Source organism: Vanacampus margaritifer, chromosome 1 (genome assembly GCF_051991255.1).
Source record: "Vanacampus margaritifer isolate UIUO_Vmar chromosome 1, RoL_Vmar_1.0, whole genome shotgun sequence".
Taxonomy (NCBI): Eukaryota; Metazoa; Chordata; class Actinopteri; order Syngnathiformes; family Syngnathidae; genus Vanacampus; species Vanacampus margaritifer.
The window spans coordinates 60,237,359-60,250,968 of NC_135432.1; the positions used below are offsets into that span (position 1 = coordinate 60,237,359).

General features: G+C 37.3%; 1 protein-coding gene across 6 annotated transcripts in view; it reads left to right on the forward strand.

Moving 5' to 3' along the window:
• Window positions 1-13,610, forward strand: part of dio3a (iodothyronine deiodinase 3a) — a 46,128-nt gene that overhangs the window by 24,956 nt on the left and 7,562 nt on the right. For 2 of the 6 annotated variants that reach the window (XM_077559060.1, XM_077559067.1), the window contains exon 3: window positions 4,760-6,305. The exons of 2 other annotated variants lie outside the window; for them this stretch is intronic. In XM_077559060.1, coding sequence (XP_077415186.1) covers window positions 5,087-5,875 — 789 coding nt within the window. In that variant the 5' untranslated portion in view covers window positions 4,760-5,086 and the 3' untranslated portion in view covers window positions 5,876-6,305. Of the gene's footprint in view, window positions 1-4,759; window positions 6,306-7,142; window positions 7,261-9,330; window positions 9,543-13,610 lie in introns of those variants that run through there. 2 more of the 6 variants (XR_013291304.1, XR_013291300.1) reach the window with 2 other exon arrangements.

Consider the following 13,610-nt stretch of genomic DNA (forward strand, 5'->3'; position numbering starts at 1 on the left):
TCATGTGGATCACTGAGGACGAGCGTTGCTTCTGTTATATTTTGTGTTGTTTCTTGTTTAATTTTTGTACGCTTAAAACTCCCTCTTTTTGGAATTGGCTTGATTGAATTTTGGAATTTGGTGTGAGTCCATCCACGTGGTTGTTGTTTTTGATAGCAAGTAGCACTGGCTAAAGATGTAGATCTTTGATAGAGTGAGATTTTACCAAAAAGGAGTGTTTGTAAAAAAAAAAAAAATTGCCAGGAATGATGTTATCTGCTCACCTCAACCACCAAGTCTTGAGGGTTGCCATGGCAGATTGCAGCCAATCATACGCTGAAGTCTACTCTTGTCCTTGGCTGTGCGCACCATGTACCAGATGGTGAGCGCAGAAGATGGACTCATGCACCGTCATTGTTACAGGATGGTGCCCCAGGATGCACGTCGTCTGTTGTGCTTCTTCTTTTTTTTTTTTTTTTTTTCGGTGATGATTCCCAAGAGGTAGTATAGTGACTGGAACTGGGCTTCTCTAGAAAACCACATCAATTTAACCTGGGCGTATTCGTAGCAAGATTGTATTTGTATCCATTGGAGATGAGAAACAGACAACATAATAGATATGGATTTTTAACCATTTTCATTATTGAGGATTCTCACTCACATTGATTATCTACACTCTAAAAACAGTTGGGTCAAAAATAACCCAACTATGGGTCAAAAATGTACTGATCCTCTGCTTGGGTCAATTTGACCCAACCTTGAGTTAACTCATTCACTGCCATTGATGACTTTCGATGTCAAAAATTCATGTGAACTATTTTTATTAGTTTAACATTTTTTTTTCATTTCATTTCATTTTTTATGAAAACCTAGGGAAAAAATTATTGTAAATTTAGAACAGATCTAAAATTTGTGATTAATCGTGAGTCAACTATAGAAGTCATGTGATTAATTACAATTAAAAAAATTAATCATCTGACGCTCTTTTTTAAATTAGGGGCGTCAGGCAATTAACATTTTTAATTGTAACTAATCACATGACTTCACTAATTAACTAACGATTAATCACAAATTTTAGATCTGTTATAAATTTACAATGAAACAAGTATAGATTTTCATACTCTTGTTAGCAAAAGTGGAAAAAAATGTTAAACTAATAGAAATAGTTCAAATTCATTTTTGACGTCTTTAGCCGTCAATGGCAGTGAATGAGTTAAGAAACGGGTCTTTTACCAACTCATAAATATTTGTCAGATCCTTTCCTTGGGTCAAAAAATATAATATAATTGGGTTACTTTTGACCCAACAGTTTTTTTTAGAGTATATCAACCCAGGTTGAGGCGCACACACCAAACAAATGCAGGAAGCCATGTTGGCAAATATGGTGTCATCCAAGGCGCCCTCTTGAGGTTTAAAATAAAAATACAGGTAGTAATAGGATTTTTATAGTACCTACTAAGTCCAAACATCATGGTGCAGAAAAATCACTCATTTCTTTATATTTATTTTCCTTATATTTTAGAAAACTTGTAACATATAATACTATTTTTGGCTTAAAAAAAAACACACACACACCATTGTGTCCACTAAATGAAATAATTGTGTCAATAATTGCTTGTTTTATTGTTGTTGTCTCTGTGTTTAAAATTCAGGTGTGTTATGGAAATATATAATTATCTCCCTCCTCAATTCTACATTGATGCCATTTGTACTGTACCTTTTCCGGATTTTTTTTTTCTTCCTGATTTCTGTTTAGATGCCATCGTGCCACATGCTGCTGTGGCATGCGCTTCACAACTCACAAATAGGATTTGTCTTTACCTTGGAATGGAGGAAAAGTTTCAATTCTATATTGATATGCAGTGTATATATACACATCATGTGGGTTCGTAAACTTTAGGGGGAAAAAATGCGAGTGACTAAAGACATAAGAACGCATTTAAGACGAGAAAGTCATTCGTCATCATGAGTCAGGCTTGGACGGCACACGACTTAATCTTCTATCTTTACCGTCTTGTTTGGGTTAGTGAATCGTCTTATCAGACAATAACTCATGTCTAAAAGCTGAATGCTACCGTGTCATCTTTTGTTGACATTTCCCTGAGGCATAACAGTGTGGACCTCTGGCGTGCGTGTAAAAACACTCTTGTCTTGCCCTGTATTTGTTGATGTTGCAAAAGCAAACAAACATTAGTACTGGAACATTCATTTCCTTTTGGCTTGTGTTATCTTTTTCCCCCTTGTAGTCTTTATTTGTTAATGACATATTAGCCATCTGGCCATTATGAGTGCTCAGTCACCCATCATGTAACTTCAAGTGTGCTATGATACTCACTACGTCAAGACCGTTTTGTGATTTAACATTTAATGTCATAGAGGGTCATTACCCTTGCTTTGTTCGACCTTCACAGCGTAAAAACTGCCAAATAAATCGTGCGAGTGGCTCGCTATGGTAACAAGGGATGTAACAATATCCAAACATCACGATACGATAATTATCACGATATTGTGAGGTGGTTGGCGATACAAAAAAAGGGTCAGAATATTGTAAAAAATGAGCTCATACTAAAAATAAAAATAAAACACAATATTGTGCATTTGTACATTACAGCAATTAAAAATATTATAAATATATAAATATAATATATATATTGAGGGACTTAGTTGCTAATGCATGGATTTTAAACATAGAAGGGCCAAAACATGCCTTTGTGAAAATTAAACGGCACTAAAAAAAAAAAAAAAAAAAAAACTAGCCACCAGAGGGTGCTAGAACTGCACAAATGGAAATCAACCCAACTTTTTAAACAGATGTTCTCTTTTTAATATCATGACATGATAACGGGTATATATCCTAAAATCACAACATCTTGTGTTCTGATCTAATTGACAAAAGTCTTTCTCTTTTCTTCCTGCTCCTGCAGACTCTCTGTTCCTGTTCCTCAGCAGTGAAAAGGAACAGCAAAAGTTAAACTGGAAAATAACAGACCTTCAATAAACCTCTCATTACATTGTATAAAAATAGACCCTCTTTTTTTTTTTTATACTGAAATTTGTGTTATTTCCTGAGTGTGAGTCTTCCTGCAAGGCATCCCCTTAGTTTGTCATTCCAGCAATTTTGAATTGTCCACAAAACACGTGACCAGGAATAAGAAACAATTCTCTTGATCTACGTTCTTGCGTGTGCAAGATAGTTAAAATTCTATTTCAGTTGTGAAATTTTATATCATTAATTATTTTGGTTGTTCATCAACATCATTTGATTTACGAGCCGCTTTGTGTTTGGGTCTTATTATTAGTTTCATCTGGTCTCTTAAAACACGCCCTCGTACGCCATAACCAGCCAATCAGTGTCTCATCCGGATAATGAGTTGAGTATTTAGCTCTCAATGCCAGTTACGTGTGATTGTTAGTTGCGTAACAGCAAATTTAGAAAGAAAAAAAAAAACTTAATTTTTTACAGAAGTAGTTCTGTTTTTGTTCCTTTAATGTTGCACCACACAATATTTAATTAGTATTGCGTTATTTACTCGGACATGTTTTCTTTTTCGTGTTTCTTTTGGTCATACAAATATCAAATAACTCCTGGTGTTACTTTAAGCTCTTAAAACATGCACAAGACCATCAGTTATTTTATTTTATTTTTTTAAGGAAATGTTTGTGCCTTTCTGTGTGTGTGGTGTGTGTGGACTATTTCTTTGAAATGCTAATGTTCCTTTAGTTGACATTCACAAGAAACACACACGCTGAGAATATGAAAGAATTTGGAGTCCAAAATCGTGTATAGATGTGAAGGGGGTAAAAACAACAAAAAACAAACATGCTGCTTGAGATTTGTTTCAAACGTACATTTTCTAGTAACCAGTTGACATGAGCAAAGTCCAGTAGAAAGTTGAACTCTTCCGAAGTTTTATGTTCCGTGAAATATTTCAAACTTGTGTATTTTGCTTTTTCTTTGGCTTTTTTTTTTGCAACATATTCCAAAAAGGAAGGAGCGACCTCACTAAGGACTGTTCAGAGAAGTCAGACGTGAGATGAATATAAACGGGAGGTTATGTGAAGTCAGCAGTTAATCAAAGAAACAAGACTCAAGTGTCCCCCAAGTTAAATAGGCAGTTATTGTTTTGTGGCTTCCGGTGGTTCCTCGGTTTAGGACGGTCCTGACATGTGACAGGGTCTCTATACCCTGTGAATGGTGGAGGGTAATTTTAAATGGTAATATCACCGTTCACCACTAGATGGTAGACATTGCTTAGTTGTGCTTGGTCTTATTCTGCCCAATACTAATGTGAGTAGGCCTAGTCATTTTTTTTTTGTGGTAGTTTTGGAATGGCATGCAGTACGAAAATAATATGAACATTTTGAGTGAGTTGATTTTTGTGGATGAAGAAAATGAGCTCCTTGCACAATGATAGTTTGCTGTTCAGCAGTTTTGTGCCACCTTTGAATGGTAATTTTTGTGCTAAAAAAAACAACTATTTTTTTCTGATTGTTGAAACCCATTGATGTTGAGAATGGATCTTGCGTTGACCATGAAATGTTTTAATTTTAAAAAAAAAAAACAGACTAGATATGTGCATATTTTGTGAGTAATATTCAAATAGTAATGTGTCATGAATCTGTTTTGGAAATATGTGCGCTGATAAAAAAGAAAAGACAAAAAATACAGATGCTGCTGCTATATAGTTGTTCGTTCCATCTCTCCTGGGAGGGATCAATGATGTGCAAGTTCAACTAACTTCCCCCAACCTAACTGAAGCCATCGCGTTGATTCCCGCAGCCTGCAAGTAACTTGACATCACCGTCACAACAGATGAAAAGTCGCCTTTGAGCTCGATGTCACACATGATGCGCGACCGGCGCATTTGATTGACTTTCACTTTGATGGCTCTCATCATCGGACTGTTGTCTGGCATCAGCTCAAAGCAGCGGAGTTGACAGAAGGTAATCCCCGCCATGTGAGGCCTCGGCCCCGCTGTGCAGGAGGCGGGGTGTGCATCATTGAGACCTGTGGCTGCTATAAAAAGAGGGGAAGTTGCAAGTCACCCAACTTGAAGCCGGCACACATTTTTAGGGGGGTCGGTGGGTGGGGGTAGGTGGGCGCAAGATGAACACCATGAAGGCCGTCAAGAACGCGCTGGTGTGCCTGGTGCTTCTGCCCCGCTTCCTGCTGGCCGCGCTCACGTTCTGGCTCCTCGACTTTCTGTGCATCCGGAGGAGGTTTTTCCTCCGGATGAAGGAGCGGGAGGAGAGCGACGCCATGGACCCTCCTCTGTGCATCTCCGACTCCAACCGCTTCTTCACGCTGGACTCCCTGAAGGCGGTGTGGCACGGACACAAGCTGGACCTCCTCAAGGCGGCGCACCTCGGGCGCGGCGCGCCCAACACGGAGGTGGTGCGGCTGGAGGACGAGCGGCGCGGGCGCATCCTGGACTTCGCCCGCGAGAGGAGACCGCTCATCCTCAACTTCGGCAGCTGCACTTGACCCCCCTTCATGGCGCGCCTCAAGGCGTTCCAAGGGCTGGTGCTGGACCACGCCGACATCGCCGACTCCGTGCTGGTGTACATCGAGGAGGCGCACCCGTCGGACGGCTGGGTCAGCACCGACGCGCCTTATCAGATCCCCAAGCACCGCTGCCTGGAGGACCGGCTCCACGCGGCGCAGCTCATGCGCTCCGAGGCGCCCGGGTGCCCCGTGGTGGTGGATGGCATGGAGAACCCTTGCAACGTCGCCTACGGCGCCTACTTCGACAGACTTTACATCCTGCAGGAGGGCAAGATCGTTTACCAGGGGGGCAGGGGACCGGAGGGCTACCGGATCTCGGAGCTGAGGGACTGGCTGCAGCGCTACCGGGAGCGGCTGGTGCGAGGCGGCAGTCTGGTCATTCACGTGTAGACAGACAGACGCATGTAGAGCTGCTATAGAAAACAACTGAAATGCTGCACATTTTGGGTGTTCTAGAACTCCTCTTTAATCCTACTATAGTACTGTATTTCGTTTGTGATGAGCCTCCCCTCCCGCCACGGCATTTACCTGCAAAAAGCAAAGGTTAGTTTGCGACTAACTTGCGATGTGGACAAGTGCGCGTCACTGCTTGCGCTCCTCAGTATTGTTGTGAAGTTCGGTTCTGAAACGGCGTACGTCCGGAGAACCGGTACTGATATATGAGATCCTGAGGAGCTTCGACTGCTGCTCTCTTGTCCAGATCGCTTTTTTTTTGGTACTGTACATATAGACCGTGTGTGTGTGTGCGCGTGTGTATGTGCGTGTGTATGCTTTTATGCGTATATTTTTTCATACAATAAAATTTCTTCATCTACCTCTACACTGTTGCGAATTCTTGCTTCGAATAATTGTATTCTTTTTCTTGCTGACCAGCTGCTGTTACTAAACATTAGCTTTGCGCTTGGAAAACAATGTTTTGTTTGGAATTGTCTGGGTTTTTTTTTTTGTGTGGAAGAAAACAAAAGGAAGAAGCCTCAATTTCCTGCACTGTAAGACAAAACTGGCCTCTGCATGCATTCCTGTGGAAATTTTCTTTATGTGCAGCACTTATTGAAGCTATACAGACAAATTTCCCCCTAGCTCCCTTATTATTAATTTTTTGGGGGGTGCAAATATGTCTGTAATCTATGACGGACCTTTACAACTGATCAACATAATACTGAAAAAGAACTCAAATATTTAGATAAATGCACTATATTTAATTATATATAAATAGTTCAAATATTCAGAAATATATTTAATTAAAGGCATGTTTTATATATATATATATATAAAATGTTAGCAAATACTTTTTAATATTTGGTGCATGTGTTAAAATAAATTATAAAAAAAATTCTGAAATGTAAAACAAATACAAAGGTTTTTATAAATAATTAATTTTAATACATAAATATTCCAACAACAATTCTTGGTAAAGAAATACATTTTGAGTAAAGTTTTTTTTTTATTTTTTAAATACACATAATTTCAAAGTGAATTTTTCATCATGAGACATGTTCCTAATATTTTGTCCCTCTCTGAATAAGTTTAAAAAGCTGTCCAGATTACAATAAACACCATGAGACAGTGGCGTACTATACCCCTGCAAACCACAAACGCATGACCTCAAAACTGAGCATTGTCATCTTTGTAAAAGCTTCTCCTCTGTACCGTGCAGGGGCACCTAATGAAGATTCGTGCGAGTGTATATCTGCAGCATTCTCCAGCGCCACCTCCTCCTAAGCCTTTGTACCACTTACAACTAAATGAGGATAATCACGCATGATCCTATTAATGTGAGTAATATATCGACACAAATGTTTTGGAAGCTTAGTACACCGACCCAGCCCCCACCCTCTCCGCCAGCAGCAGCACCTCCTTGATCAGCATCAAGTAGCTGCAATGTTAATTTGCCTGCTGCACAAGGCGCCTGTCTTGTGTTTCACGCACAGTCTCAAGTCGCTTGAGGTTTGACCCGTATGAGGCCCCGAAGGTTTGTGAACATCCGCTTTGGCAATGTAGCCCCTATACATGTCAACATACATGTGCGAGGAGGCTAGACTAACTGTAATAAAAACTCGGGAGTTTTTGCCAGTCAATTCAATCATCAACCCCAATACAATCCTGTTTTATGACCCCAACCAGATAAATGAATACATAAACTAGAATCCAATCCAAGTCATTTAAAAAAAAGTGTCCAACTACCGTACATGAAATCCACATTGTACCTTTGCGCCAGTTTATGCAATCAGCGGTGTGCGCACTGGCAAGAGCAAGGCAGATTACAAAAGTTGGCCTTTATTGGAAAGTAGAGGTGGCAAGAGTACTCTTACGCTGTACTCGAATATAAGAGCAGATAATTTGTGCAAAGAAGGACCACATGTTTGTTTGTTTTTTTGTCTGAGAAAGTGTAATTGCTTTCATCATGAACCAAATGAAAAAACATTTGTAAACAGATGTATTTGTTTGTTCAACCACAATGGGGTCTGCGTCCGTTTGCAATCAGCGGTGTGTACTGTGTTGAGTATGACAAAGTAGATCAAGTTGTTTTATGTAATCCTGAACGATAACCAACTCAATAGATGGCTAAATACCCATAACTACTAAAACTATGTGTTACTTGTTACCTAATTTGCCAACTTTTACATTATTAATGGTAGTGTAAATCAAAATGAATAATGAGGAAAAAAACATAAACAAGACAACTAATAACTAGCTATCCAACCTGTTGACATCCTAACCCTAACACTAACTAACTGTCTGCCCCATTAGAAGATTACTAACTAGATAGACTGGGTTACATTTTGATAAATAATTTGCTGTGTAAATAAATAAATTACGTATATTTTTGCTAACCAACATACATACCAGCTACCTAACTTGTTAACTAATTTATTAGCAACAGTGATTAACATTACATCTGACCTTTGTGCTTTCATAACTAACTAACTAACTAACTAACTAACTAACCAACTAAACTTTTTGGTATGAATGGAAACTTTCTCAAACAACTTAACATATAGACCAGAAAATGGAAAACTAACTAGTAAGATGGCGACTTGGTTAATAGATAAAAACATTGTTTGGTAAATTACCACTTACTTGCTAACTAGACAATTAAATCATTTGCTAACTTACTACCAAGCTACTACTTTACTTGCTTGCTAAAGTAATAGTTATTTAACTTTAAAAACTAAACTAAACTTAATAGCAACCTAACTGTCAAACCAGAAATTACTCACTTTTTACGAACCTTTGCTAACATGACAACTGACCAATTTACCTGATAACGAGGTCATTTACTTTTCTTTGCTAACTAGAAATGTTGTTTGCTAACATAATGGCTAGTTACCTAACTTGCTAGTAACGTAACAACTTGATGTTTTGTAACAACAACTTTTTAGTAACTGTCAACATACTGTAACTTGCTGGCTACATGACTTAGTCGTTTGCTAAATAACAAACCACCGACCACCTGTCTGGTAACTAACTTTTTTCCCCTGTTATTTCCCCTATTTTTCCTAAATGAACAAAACTCAGTAGCTAGCAAACATTTTCATTAAAAATAACTATTACTTCAACTTTATTTTTGCTACCTAGTTGACTAAATGACTAAGATTTTATGTAGTGAAATTACTTACTCGATACCTAACTAACCGTTTGCTAGTTTGGCAACTATCTACCTAACTTGCCAACAATTTAACTAAATGATGAATGATGAAGTGAATGTCTTTTCTACCCGACATCTTAAGTAGATAACTAATCATAAAAACGGCTTGTGATTAGCTGCTTAATCTTTTATAATGAAGTAAATGTTGCTATCCAAGTGTTGATGGCGTGTCCTGATTTCACTGCTCATCTGGAAGTCATTTGAAGTGCTCGGAGCAGACCGCTGAGTTTGGGGTGCCAACCGAAGTCGAAGAATACAGTAACTGGATCTAATGTGTGCGCCCGCCCCTCAAAGGAAAGCACTCTAGATTCTTTCCATGCGCACGTTGCATGTTGCGCCTCATCCGTCACGCCAAAGGGTCAAGGGTTAACATGTGCTGCTCTGTTTTTCTTTTATAGCTCGGGGAGGAAACTGAGCCATTTTGGAGGAGAGGGCCCCTCTCCAGTCTCCGGGGGTCATAAGTAGACACATGAAAATGTGTGGCGGGGCCCCTGGACCCCAGCACACACAAAGCTGTCTATGTACATTTTAAGTGTTGAACACATTTCTAATGCTTCTCGCTTGCATGATATAGAAAACAGGCTCAATGAGACCCCCAAGAGATATCTTGTAACGTCACTTTCAGACTTTTTTAATAGCAACAGTTGCAATCAACAAAAGTTATTCACATATAGTAAATTCATGAATGGCTGACCGTCATCTGTAACAAATTTAGCTGCAATTGGAAATTTAAATCACAGGTGAATGGTGTTGCAATTTTAGAATTTAGAATTTTGTAGCGTAGAGAGTCTTTGTCACTGATATCGAGTGCAGTCAATGAATATAGCTCCATTGACCACAAAAATGTGCCATGTTGCATGTGGTCAAATAAAACGGTAATATATATATATAAATGTTTTTTCCCCAATGAGAGCACCAGGGGTCACAGTTTTTCCGGAGCAGCAAGTTAAATGTGCTAAGGTCAGTCCGCACTATATGTGAAAGAGCACGTGACCAAACCTGGAAAACAGGTTAGAGAGCTTTCTGTGTATGCCGCAATAACAAGCAGGACAACAGACTGATGAAATTATTGTTTGAAGCCCCCCACCCTCCAAAAAAAATGGTTGCATGTCATTGGACAAAAGTTAAAAATGCACTTGTATATCATTTTTGGTACAATTATTTGCTATGTGTAAGCATATGAATGAAGTCTAATCATTGTCTATTGTCAGAGGCGTGGTTTGCCATGAGGCAAGGCAGGAAATTGCAAAAAAAAAGTATAGTAAGGTGTTTTCTTTTTCAAAACGACCATAGTAAGGTGTTTTTTTGTTTTTTGTTTTTTTAAATGACCATGGGCGTAAGGCGTTTTTATTTTTTTAATTAATTTTTTTTAAATATAGTAAGGCGTTTTTTTTTTAAGCGACCATGTATAGTAACGCATTTAAAAAAAAGATGACCATGTATAATAAGGCGTCTTTAAAAAAAAAACTTAAAAAAAAACATATATAGTAAGGCGTTTTTTTTAAATGACCATGTATATAGTAAAGCATTTTTTAAAAAAAAGATGACCATGTATTGTAAGGTGTCTTTTTTCTTTTTTTCTTCTTTTTTTAAATGACCATGTTATAGTAAGGCAGATTTTTTTGTGTGCGTAAATGACCATGCATAGCAAGTTGTTAAAAAACAAAACCAAACTATGTTAGTAAGTTAAAACGGCCTATTATAGTAAAGCTTTTATTTCCATTTTTTTTAAGCAACCGAGCAATTAGTAATTTTATTTTCCTGTTTTCTGACTGACTTAGAATGATTCTTGCTAAAGTTAAACAAACTAAAACAAAACAAGCCACTTGAATGAAGTACAATTAATGGTGATTGTTTATTGACATTTTTAAATGACTATATACACTACAAATGGCCGCCAGGGGCACCCAATCTCTTCTCGCTTGGGGTCTCTGAGGAATGTTGCTACGCCACTGGATATTGTCATCTTTGGTGACTCTGTGGCGACATCTTGTGTTTAAAAAAAAAAAAAGTAAGAAAATATGTTTCCTTGACTACAGTGGACCAAGTGACCCCCACCAACTCATGGTCAGGCACCCACGAATTTTATATCTGTTATAAATGTACAATACTTTTTTTTTCTAGGTTTTCATACTTTTCTTAACAAAAGTGGGGAAAAAAATGTTAAACTAATAGAAATAGTTTAAATGATTTTTTTTTTTACGTCTATAGCTGTCAATGGCAGTGAATGAGTTAATCTTTAGCTAAGTTAACTTTAAAAAAAAAATAAAAATCTGATTAATATTGGTTTACAATTACGGCAGTTTTTTTATTTTTAGACCACTTGAAATTATTATTTTTATTTTATTATAATTAATAATTAATAAAAAAAAAATTATTAAGAAATGAATTTCCATGACAATACACATCTCAGGTTACATAAATTAATTATTCGCATCAGTCAAAACTAAAATATTAGGTCTGACAGATTATTATTATTATTATTATTATTATTTTTAAGTAAATTCCAATGTTTAATTTGAGGTAAACAGCTTATTTGAGGAAGTGACGTATTTTACCCACCAGCTTGATCAACATACCACTGTGGAGAAGAACAACTGGCACGGAGGGACTTTATTTTCTACGCACTGACTGTACACTACTATACATATTGTGTTGCCTTCGCCATGCTTTTGGTTATGAATGGATGACATCTTGCGGCCCTTTTAGAAATTACACCATAACGTTGACCCTCATTCAGAAAAAAATGCTTTCAATGCAACAGATCCATTAATTCTACACACACGTGTACAAATATTTTTTTTCCTCGCTATAGTGAGCCAACACTTCATAACCAAACCTAAAGCTTCCATGTTCGTTCCAACCAGTAAACCATTAAGATGAGGAGGATTTAAGTCTTGCATATCTATTTTCACTAGGGTGATTTTTTTTCCCCCATCACGTCTGCTGGGACAATTTTTGTCCACCAGAGGGAGACAGAGACTGGAAATCAACTTTACTATTTGCTCCATATCAAAGTGTTAGCCACTTATGGATGGGAGTGCTCAATTCTTAAAGAGTGTGTCACTGTTTTGTGCATCAGATGACTTGCATTTGGTTTGACGTCACATCTGATCTAGATGTTTAGCTAAATGTGGTTTGTAGACATTTTGTCTAAAAGCTTGAAAAGCTGCCAGATAAAGTGACAAGATAAGGCAACACGCTGATAGTAAGTGAGAGTAAAAGCATGAGGTCAAGATTGAAATCACATCACATGCTGATGCACACTTTTCTTCTTCTTTTTAAATACGTTTTATTAAAGACAACGTACAGCCAGTAAAAACATTGTCGGACAAAAAGCACAACAGCAAATATAGATTTTATAGATGGTTGCAGTATAAGCAGAACATTGACTCGACCCCACAGTATTAAAGTGGATATTTTTAATCATTTTAATCAATTTATGTTTCAATGCACGATGCTGAACACATGTGACTCTATCACAAAATGACACATAGCATCAACATATTTACAAGTCATACCTCCCCCCCCCTTCCCCTTGTCATCAGGAGGAGCAGGGTGGTTGCCTTGGAAAAGGACATTTCAGCTTTGATCCAACCTTCATTTTTAGAGCTGCCACTAAGCAGTAAGTAAAGTTGGACAGAAACTTTAAATGTGTTCCAGATCAATAACGGACGAGAAGTGTAACGAGGAGACAAATGTTGCAATTTTCATTATTTTTTAAAATTTTTATTTATTTATTTATTTTTTCTGGATCATTGCTCCCTTTTTTATTCATTTATTTATATATATATATATATATATATAATTTTTTTAAAATTAATTTTTATCTTGTATGTGTGTGTGCATGTGCGTGTGTGCGTGCGTGTGAGTGTGCAATTTTCATTCATATTTGAAGGGGACAAATAGAAAAAGTTACAATAAGAAATGCCCAGAGAGAGGAAATTGCAGTCTGCAGCATTAGACACCTCCAGGCACACTGAGTAAAAACTATTTTTACATGAAAATGATTATATTTATAATAAGCACTTGCTTTGTTTGAAATGGAATACATGCACAACAGGGGTCACCACTCTTTTTGAAACTGAGCTACTTGTTGGGTCTTGATTAATATGAACACTTTTGAAATATCACATCTTCTCAAATAATTATACATTATCAATCTGAGTAATTAACTCTATAAAGCTGGAACCATGAAATATATGAGAGAAAATTCTGATTATTTGTAAATGGTATTCATTGGTCCTTTTTGAAGAAGCAAAAAAAAAAAGAAAAATAATTCAAATGAAAGTCTACAAGACTTGATTTGTGTCATATTTGATACATCCGGTCACAATACTTTAAATCCGTACATTTATAACTGTCAAAACTATAATAATAAAAAGACAAATCAAACATATTATTTCCAAAAATAGAAAATAACAATATTAACTCATTCGCTGCCATTGACGGCTATAGACGTCAAAAATTAATTTG